At 43.1% G+C, this 10973-nt stretch overlaps 1 protein-coding gene across 1 annotated transcript; it reads right to left on the minus strand.

The window, feature by feature from the left end:
• Positions 1-8017: 8017 nt before the first annotated feature.
• On the minus strand, positions 8018-10973 carry LOC130688116 (uncharacterized). The gene is made up of 5 exons (XM_057511103.1): positions 10389-10973; positions 10095-10328; positions 9631-9927; positions 8569-9582; positions 8018-8083 (listed from the first exon to the last, which is right to left on the minus strand). Exons 1-5 carry the CDS (start codon positions 10971-10973, stop codon positions 8018-8020), a joined length of 2196 nt encoding a protein of 731 aa, XP_057367086.1.

Here is a 10973-nt window from a genome sequence, read left to right on the forward strand (position 1 = left end):
ACGACTTACTGTGTAGGAGAGCAAATCACTTCGATTCCAGAAGAGCAAGAGCAGTATTAGTAGCAGCAACCGTCAGCCAGTCTGTCCTGAAAATAGACTGGCGGACGGTGGCGACGGTACCGGTTCAACTTTTGAAGAAGAAATCCCAGCAAGCGGGAACTACAGCAGCAATCTTCCGAACTCACTAGAATCGGAAAATCTCTTGTCTCTCCTCACGTCGTCTCCTTCTTTGCTTTTTAATTTTATTTCATGTTTTCATAAGTTTTTTCCTGCGAAGTGGGTTGGACTAAAATACTTTTACAGGAAAGCACGATTCTAAGTCAGAAAAACATCAATTAAAAACGGAAAAGTTTGCCTCATTGACCGACGTTTCAAAGGAATGTGAATATTCAATGAATTTGTTGGGGAGAACAACATGAACGTCGCCTGTATGAAACATGAACGCTCTAGTCCTTGCAGACAAGCCTAAAAACTTAAATACATTTATAATGAAAGCAAAGACTAATATTCTGCATTTGAAACCCATCATGGTGCAATTTATTTTTATTTTATTTTTGTGTTTGTTTTTAACCACAGTATTATGTTACCATTTGAGAATTGTGACTCACGAGATTGAGCAGAAGAGTCGCAACATCTTTTTGAAAATCGTTAGCGCGGCGGTCTAGTTGAAACCTACTACTTAAAATAAACTGTACGGCGTTCTAACTGATCGAGCGTCGTTAAAAAGAACATATTCATTTTAGGTAATTCTTTCAAAGCTATCCGTTGAACTGAAGGCGGTTTCACAAGCGTAGACGCTAGGTAACGGGCAAATGCTGTGCGGATCGAGGGTGAGCTGATGTAGGTTGCTGCTATTGGTCGTGGTATGCTATATGTCGCTGTTTTTAGGAGGAGAAAGGGTGGTAAAGTATATATTTTGCGGCGGATCTTGCAAGGCGCGCCACATAGTTGGAATACTGGCTTAGTCTCTCAGTGGCGCGCTGGTCTGAAAATAAACTCAAACCAAAAATAGCTCTTCAGAAAACACGCTGGATTTACCTTTCCGTATGCCACGCAAACAGCCTCAGAAAGGATGGCTTCATATAGTACGTGACGTAAAAACAAAATATATTGAAAATGAATCTGATGCTTATCGTACCAGGATCTGACTTGGATTCGTTTAGTTTCAGTAATCGTTGTGAAATATGCCCTTGCTAACTTTATTACCCAAGCTAATTATGCAAACTAATCCTTAAGCTTAATAGAGCCATCTTTTGAGAGAAAGCCAATCTTCGGGAAAGAATGTTTTCTCTTATTGAACATTTTATAGCTGAAATGTTCGATACGTGTGTGATGTACAGCATTTTTGACGTAGATCTCCCCTCTATGGTTTTGAGATATATAAAGTATAAAGAAATGCATCGGAAATAAAAGAAAATAATACATTTACAGTATGTCGGCAATAAGACTAATTTAAGAAAACACACTAATATGTATTTAGTACAACATAAAAATATATAATACGTGGCGCCGTCCGATGTGTGCAAGACGTACAGTACTACTCGCAATTGTTAACAACGAAAAGCAAAATAATTACCTCAGCGAGATTTACCTCTAAAAAATAAGAAACGAAATCAACGATCAGGTGAAATCCCTTCACTGTATAGGTTGTAAAATAAAATGATATGTTGGAGGCCTTTGGACAATCTGTCAACTAATGTAGAGGAACTGATAACTCATGACAAACTTTAACTATAAGACCAAATGGTTCACCTATTGCAAAATCTTTTAAGATCGCCTTGGTTTCGGCGAAGTACAAAATTTTTATAATGAAGATTATAAACTTTTTAAAAACATGTTGCTACGCCTAGATAACTTTTGAGCATAAACAAGTATTCTATGGGAAGCTATGATTTATTGGTTGACGACGTATGTAAATGACCTTACGCTGCTTTGGCTAATTAAATCTTCCATTCGTCGTACTTGGTGAGACCCTTGTGCTACTGCATAAGTTACGACACTGAAGGAAAAATCCTGTATGAGATAGCTAAACTTCCCTGGTTTCAAATCTTGCTTACACTTTAAAACGCGCTTTAAAGCGATACGTTACAATTCAATTCTTTTCAATAAAATCCATTTTAAGTAATAAAATTATTAGGCTGAGTCAAACATCGGCGTATATACTTGATGATAAACATTGCCACGTGTTGTAGTAAAGTAAGTAATACTACTTATAAGTGGTAAAGGTCCGCTCATTCCATGAAGACCTGGACCCGTGTCTTTCCTCGAAGATCTTAATGAACCCTAGCTTTACCTAGAAAACCCCAAAGTTATGGTTGAACATAGGCCTTAGCACCCCGGGCGAGATTTACATGGTGTTAAAAGTGTACCGATCTACTGGTTGTGTTTTGCCAGTAGTGGACATCTGTATTATGTCTGTCTCTTTAAGGGCAGCATAGAAGCAGATTTTAACTATTCCGTACTCGTTCGCCCCTTGTAATAATCGGATGAAATATCGATTATAACAAATGTCCTCCATTTTCTCTAAAAAGATTTTAAAAATAGCAGACAGTTTGTACGGAAAAAGGATTAGTAGTTCATTCATCTTTATAATCCCCACAAAGATCACTCCTAATGCGCTTCGCAAAAAAGAAAAAAAAACTCCTTCTCTCGTTTCATTTCTTCGCAAACCCCATCATAATGCGACCGCTCAAAATAATATAGGCTTTAAGCTTGGGTATGATGCATGAACAAATTTGTCTGAAATCTGCAAAGATATAGTTTTGTATCGAAAACTAATTTAAGGATCTCATCACTTTGTTATTGTTTTTCCTAAACTTAAAAAAAAATTTTAACATAGAGTTGACGTAACGAATATTAAGTATGATAAATTCGTTTGAGACAGCTGGATTATAAGTATGCTCGTTGGCGTAAACATATATATATTTTTCTCATTTTAAATCACGCTTGTGTCCTAATTGTTATAAAATTTTCACACATAAAATGAACTTTTTTCGACTTTTAAAAATTTTTCTTTGAAATATTCTACCAGACATCATGTATCGTACATTACGGCAATACTGGAGTTGAAAAACTTGTTGTTTATAGTGGTACAAGGGTATTGTATGGGGATACAAATCTAAAGAATTGAGCTTCCCATCCCACAAACACATAAGAAAAGGCGGGCATTTTGAATATAAGCAAGACAGTGCTATTTAATTTTAAGACAATTAAATATTGTGAAATTCAATTTCATAATTACTTTCATAAAATTCTCAGCTTCCTACGGCCTTGGAAGCTATCTTATAGAAAAATCCGTTTTGTTTTAACCTCAAAAGAGAATAGAAAATTGAGAGCGTAGCAGTTGCCTAGGTAACACGGGGATTGGCATAGAGGAAAACCCCTGCTTCATGAGACATTGTGTCAACAGTCTTCTAAAAACCGTATCTGGGAGCTCATAACTTTACAAATACATATATCTAGATAAAAGTAGATGGGTTAAGAGGCGTTCACCTTTTTTTACATTTCTTCTTAGAGAGTTGTGTAAATTATAACTAAGTGGAAGATTTGGAAACAGAGTTAGCGTTTGGAGCTGTTGAACAATCTAAAATACTGACGAATGGTTTGAGTTGCCGACCGGACCTTAAAACTGGCTTTGCTTATGATAATGCAAGTCTTTTCGTTGATAAGCTAACGGGAAGAGATACATTCCATGACACTGTGGGAATCGTCACACAAGACATTCTTGCTCATGGTGACGACTAGTTAGCCGCGGCTGAAATGGAAGTCTAAGAGGAAATAATCATGGAATTTGGGAAGTAATTACGATTGAACCCTACCCTAATTCAAGAAATCGAGAATGCTGTCTGAACAAATGCTGGCATTGAACTTTGGAGATCACTTTCACTTACTAAAACTTCAATAGCTGTTCTGAATCTGTACTTCCTTTGGATGGTGTCCTAGTAGACACAACGTGCCGAATACTCCAATGTGGACCAAATAGAATCCACGAATAATTAAGGGCGCATTTTGGCGTCAACCTTTTGTTGAACCTTTTTAGTTCAACTTTTGGTCAAGGTTGACGCCAAAACGGAAGAGTTGAGCAAAAGTTGAGAAATGGGAGGAGTTGACGTTCAGTTGAAGGTCAACGGTGGTCCAGACCACCGTTGAAAAAGCTCAACTGTTTCAGTTGAACCTCCCACTGGCGTTGTCGCCAAAACGGTCGCCTAGTTGAACCATCTACCGGGCAGTTGACGCAAAAATACAAGTTCGCAAAAAAAGTTGAACTAAAAGTAGACACCAAAATGCGCCCTAAAGATGATTTACCTTTATAAAGAGGTCCTTATTTGTAGGCAACTTGACACATCGCCAACTAGAGTGGACGTGATCCATGAGACCATGGAAAGATTTCTACGAATAATAATGTAGTGTGAATAGAGATGGATTTTCGTGGTATACGACCTTGAAATAGAAAAACACACGGCATGCATTTAGTGAATGGAGAAGCCGAGGTGCAATAACCTCTTCATCGGATAGAATATTTCCACAGCTTCCTTCCGTGTTTCAAAGATGTGGGTAAATTTATTGCCGAATTCGGATCTCCATATGCTTTCATCTTCTTGACAACTGCATTGAATCGCGCTAGGGATACTATTTGGGGGGCTAAATGTCTGTTTGCTAATAAGCTGAATCCTATGTTGAGGCTGTCGGCCAGCTGGTGTAACCATTGTGAGATTTGGTTCATTGCCTCGAATGTGTCGTCCAACTGGAAGAAATACTCGAAGTGGTCTAAGTCAAGTTCTTCTAGCTTCGCATTCCATTCTAATAATTTTGATGTAGCTGTTTGTAGGGACGAAAACTGGTCTCGGAGCTCCTTAATCAACTGGGCATTGGCTCTGTTGCAACTATTGCCCTCTTTCGTCTGTTTATGTTACAAGTGCTGCCATCTGAGTCCCAACTTTATATGTTACCATGTTCTATTTCGTTATTGCTGTCTTTCCCCTAGAGGTCAGGTCGAACGTGAGTCGACCTCTGGCCTCTCTTTTAGTTAGTCTGGGACTCGGGATGTGGCCCGATGTCCGATAGGACGTTAAGAAGGAGCCTTGCATGACTGCTGGCTTCCCTTCGCGATTGTGTTGTAAATAGTATATATTGTATGTATTTTGTATGTCCTGTGTTGTAATGTCTGTGTAATTGTGTGCATAAATGAAGCAAACTGTAACAGCTCTTGATTCCCAGAGCGATTCGTTCAGGATAGTGGCTTGTTTGTCCATAATGTGAATCATTTCTTTTCGATTAAATTTAACCTGTTGTACTTGATTGTTTAGTTCTTCTAGATCTTGCTGTGTTGACACACCAAACAGCCATTTGAGGGCTGAACCTCCCCCGTCAATGAGGCTACGTCGATTCCTAGGGCTGGTGTTCAAGGCTTCTTTGACCGTCGCCCATTGTTCTGTCACGCTTTCTAGCTCCTTCGAGAATCCACGTAACTTGCTGCTAGTTCTTGTGGACGCTATTTTTTGGGGTCGAGAACCTTGCTGCTTCCATTTATCTGCCACTGCCTGCTGCTGAAGTATTTTTTGTTGCAAGTACGCCATTGCAGCCCCTGCCGGTCCGAGGTCGAGGTCAGTTACGATTGTCCAAGCCGATTCACTGAAGGCGACGTCTATGTGTTCTTTAAAAATTGTGTTTTCTCTCAGGATAAGCGCGGTGGTCGGCGGGGGGCAGAACATTGTGAGTAGCAACACCACGAACGGTACCAGACAAGTTAGATACCTTGTCGGTGGTCTCCTATTACGCACAGGCCTTTCAGATGGCTGAACGCTGATCTGAATAGATAAATGAGCCGCGCCGTCAGAGGTCGTTGTTGGTTCGGCCATTGTGCCTTCGTCGTCTGCTACTGTTTGAGGACTGGCTGCAACAGGTACATCTTGTATTTCACTGTCTGAATTTTCTCTTTCTTTTTCAGCTACCTCCTTCGAATCGGTTGGGACTATTTCTTGCGGTGGTTGCCAGTGATTGGGAGCTTTAAAAAAAATTTGATGCGAATGACGTGCACTATATTCGTTTTCCCTCGCCCGGTTGCCGATATTACTTCATAATTCACTGGTGTGGTTTTCTTCAAAACTTTGTAGGGTCCTAATCAACGAGCTTTTCGGATTTTCCCACTTTTCTAAGGGGCTTATACACCAACACTAGATCTCCTCGTTGAAAGGATAGTTCGCGATGGCGTGAGTCGTACATTTCTTTCTGTTTGCTTTTTACTTCTTGCATTCTGATGTTAACTGTTTCTTGGGCAGCCGATAATTCGGATAGTAGGCGATCAGCATAACATATTGTGGTGCCACCTTCCGGCACAAGTGGATTTGGGTGGGCGCCGAGCTCCAGGTCGATCGGCTATTTCGGTTCCCGTCCATATAGTGGAAAAAATGGGGAGTATCCTGTGAACTCCTGTATTGCTGTATTGTATGCAAAGCATACATATTGCAGTGTCTCGTCCCAATCGCGCTGGTCAGTACTAATGTACATTGAGAGCATTGCCGCTAATGTATGATTCATTCTTTCCACAGCTCCATTTGTTGCGTCTCTCGAAAGAGTAGCAAAAGCTTTACAGACCGACAAGTCTTAAAGCCCCTGGTTCCCCTGTCTTGACAAATAATAAAACTAACGAAGTTTGAAAGACTGTTGTTGCAAACTCTCGTGCAGGGGTTTGCAACAGAGAGAGATGAAAAGATGATAGATGAGGGTGAATGAAAATGACGATGATGTATGTGAAACAAAGGAATGCTTTATTGCTGGACAAAACGCTTGATTGAGAGAGAAAAAAAAGGGGGGGCGAACAAACTGAGTCGGAACTTAGACAGGACTTGGACAAAACTGTAAGACAAGACGAGACAACTGTCTGGAAACTGAAATACGAGGCCAACAAAGACTGTCTGGGTCGGCTACTAATACAATACTGAAATAACCCCTTTAATGGGGGTAACAAGGGCGACCTCCCCCCCCCAAAGAAACAGACAAAGGAATTAAATTATCACACAATAAATGCGTAGGCCCGTGTCCCCTACAGTCCTGCCCGCGAGGGCAGCACCGTAGGTGACAGCGGGACCCACTGTGACAACAAGTGAATGAACCAAGAACAAATTTCAAAACGTTTTACAAACTACCACAATAAAGCGAGTGAGGTCTTCTTCCAGCAGCTAATTTAATGTTGGACGAAATGGCGGGCCATCCTTAATGAGTGGGCAGGTTGTTGTAAGCTTTCTTCGGTGCACACAAGATCTGATGGTGATCTTGTGTGTTACATAACGTACAACGTCGGGGATGGGTACAGTCAGCAATCTTTGTGTGCCCGGCGACGGCGGTTGGAACAAAGCAACCGAAACACCGTCGCTGGGCAAAGAGAAGTTCTAGTTTGTCCTGGTTTGTGAGGAGCATAAACTCCTCACACTCCGTGATCTTCCATCTGCAGGGGGTTGATCCCAACACGTGCGACTTTAACAAACACAGGATGTTGGGTGTGTGTAGCGGGACAACGAACGTGGGACGAGCGGATGTGGAGACTAAAGTGGCTACTGGCGCTTCGGCCGTCGCCTCCCGAGCTTTGCGTATAAGAGACCCGATATATCCGCTCATCAGGGTCTCTCTCTCGGCTCGGAAGTGGACGTGCACATTGACGAGATCCGTTGAAAATTTTTCCAGTTCTTTGTCGATGTCCAAGATGCCCCACTGGTAAAAGTAAACTTTGTCGACGGCCTTTTTTTTGGCACTCACAAGTTTGTCAATTGTTTCTTGGAGGTTGGCCGAACACTCCTCCTCCCGCTCCCGACTCACTTTGAGTTTTTCCTTAACGGATGCTGCAGATGGGATTGGATTCTCAGCCATGTTTCACGTTGCACGTAGGAGTTCGCAGGATCACGTTTCACTTAGACGAAGTTAGGTCGACTGAATGCTGTCTGCTAACCGAAAAGGCTAAACAGCTTCCAGTTTTTTTTGTACTAAACAGCAAGCGACCTGACTTTTGCCCTTTGCCCCATATTTAAACTTGAATATAGGTGGCGCTGAGCTTAGTGACTTCTCCACCAGAGTTTGAGTTGCGATTGTCCTACGTTGTTTACATTTAAGTGCTAACATTGTTATTTGTTCGTTACGTTTACAATTTTAGTTTTACAAGAGGAGCTACTAATTGTAGCTTCAGTACAGACTGTATTTACATTTTACGATACTGAAACTGAACGTTTACGCTGTGGAAGATTCCTTTTTTTCTTCTTTTGTGTAAACTTGTTGTTCTTTTCCCGCAACGATGATACATAATTTGGCCACCGGCCGAATACATGGTTTTGGATGGTTGCTGAGCTTTACCTTTACTACCCGAACAACCTTGTCCGCAGGGCTTGGAATAACTTCGAGCACTTTACCCATCGGCAAGGTATTCGGTTCGATTACCAGCACTAAATCTCCCACGGTGACGTTAGGTCTGTTTTTTTGCCATTTTCTCCTTTCTGTTTGGTGTGGAACGTATTCACGTAGCCATCTATTCCAAAAATGTTGGAGGATGGCTTGACTTTGCAGAAACTGCTTGTTGGTTACGTTCATGTCTTCCACGTCGGCCAATTGTAGGGGCAAGTATGGCCGAGCTCCACCGTATAGAAAGTGGTTTGGCGTTAACGGATCCGGGTCTTCTGGGTCCACACTAAGATGTGTTAACGGCCGAGCATTTAATAAAGCTGCTACCTCAGCGATCACGGTTCGTAGCACTTGGTCCGTGACTAGGCAATTACCGATGCTGGTCTTCATTGCCTGTTTGCAGGATTGTACAATCCTTTCCCAAACACCACCGAAGTGGGGCCCATGGGGTGCAGAGAAGTGCCACTCAATCTGTTGACAAGCCATTACTGTTGGGAGCTCATCGTGTTTACTGGTGAGTTCTTCCAAGGCTTGTCGTAACTCCTGCTCGGCGGCGACAAAATTCGTTCCATTGTCGCTGTAAACGACCTTAGGTTTTCTGCGTAGACTCACAAAACGGGAGAAACAGAGTAAGAATTTCTCCATACTAAGTCCGTTGGCTACCTCTAGGTGAACTGCTCGCGTCGTCAGGCACGTGAATAGGCTAACCCAACGTTTTTCGTGTCTTCTTCCCCTTCCACCAACTCGTACGGTCAAGGGCCCGAAGTAGTCGATCCCTGTGTACGTGCACGCAGTCAGATGAGGTGTCAAACGATGGACTGGTAGTGAAGCCATCAACGGAGGACTAGGTTTTGCCGACGTGCGTTTGCAAGGCCAGCAGTTGTTGATGAAAGATTTTACCACTTTGCGTCCGAAAAGGATCCAAAAGCGTGCACGTAAGTCTGTCAACAATCTTTCAGTCTTAACGTTCATGTGTCTAACGTGGTGGTCCCAAATTATCCTTTTCGTTAAAAGTTGAGATGCTGGTAGAAGTATGGGGTGCATAGCTGCATAGTCGATCGGCGCTTGAAGGATACGTCCGCCAATTCGCATCAGTCCGACTTCATCCAAGAAGGGCCGGAAGGTGCGAAGTTTTGATCTGAGTTGTAGTTCCAGATTCTTGCGAAGGGCGTAGAGTTCTTCAGCAAAAACCAATTCCTATGAACGTACGATGCATTTTGTCAGTGACGTTACCATTTCTTCTACCGTTAGCTCTCCGACCATGGGTTTTTCATCACGTAGTTTTGCTCTAGTGTTGTTGGCAAATCTTTTACTCCAGGCCAACACTTGTTGAAGTCTCAACAGACTGGAAAAACGTACGACGCATCGGTCGATGACATGGTTCTCATCTTCCGTCTTGACTGCTAAGACGCGGATCACGTTTACATCCCGTTCTTCTGGCTCCGTTATTTCTTCCCAGGTGTATTCTGCTGGGTCCAAGTTCAGGAACGAAGGTCCTCGGTGGAAATAGATCAATTCGTCGCATCCTTTGGGTCGATACCCCTACTGCAGAGGTCTGCAGGGTTTGAATCTCCGGCAACATGATGCCATTGTCGACGAGCTGTGTTTCGGAGTATCTTTCCGATGCGGTTGTTGACGAAGACTTCAAATCGGCATGTCTTTGAATGGATCCACCACAGCACCGTTTATGAGTCTGTGTGGAACGTTACTTGCCGCAAATCGATTTCCAGCTCACGGCAAATCGTGAGGGTGATGTTGAGACCTTCTACTACCACTTGTAGCTCTAAACGTGGAATCGTGAGACCTTGCACCGGCGTGACGTGCGTTTTCGACATGACGAATGACACGTTGACGGACTGGTCTTCGAATACAGTGCGGAAGTAGGCTACTGCTCCGTGCCCTTTGGAGCTTGCATCCGTGAAGACGTGGAGGTGCTGTTGAGTCTAACGTCCTCGTTTGAAACGAAAGCATCTCGGCAGTGACAGCGACTCCAAATTTTTCACATGGTCGTACCAGCAATGGAAACGTTGACTCAATATTTCCGGTACGACGTCGTCCCAACCGATCCGTTCTTCGTTGGTCCAGATGTCTTGGAGTAAAGACTTCATTGTGAAGATAACTGGTGCAACCAGTCCCAACGGATCATAGACGCTAGAGATGATGCTTAGGAAGGCTCGCTTCGTGAGGGTCACGTTGTTCGGCGGCTTCCGAATCTTGAACGTCAGCATATCTCGCTTGCTGTCCCACATTACTCCAAGGGTTCTTTCGACGGGGAGTTTATCCAAGTCCAGATCCAGTGCTGGTGACGCGAGGACGAATTCTCGTAACACTGCGATCACCGTCCTCGACGACGACGTCCATTTGGTCAAGTTGAATCCACCTAGCTGAAGAAGTGACTTCATTTGGCGGGACCGTTGGATGACCTCGTCTTCGGAGTCGAAAGAGTCGAGATAATTGTCGACGTAGAAATTCCGTCGAACGCTATCAGCTACGTCTGGAAACTGGCTGCGGTGGTCATCGGCTGTCCTGTTGAGGGCGAAGATGCAGCTCGTTGGGGAGGATATGGCTCCAAATACGTGAACCGTCAT

The sequence above is a fragment of the Daphnia carinata genome, chromosome 7 (genome assembly GCF_022539665.2).
Source record: "Daphnia carinata strain CSIRO-1 chromosome 7, CSIRO_AGI_Dcar_HiC_V3, whole genome shotgun sequence".
Lineage (NCBI taxonomy): Eukaryota > Metazoa > Arthropoda > Branchiopoda > Diplostraca > Daphniidae > Daphnia > Daphnia carinata.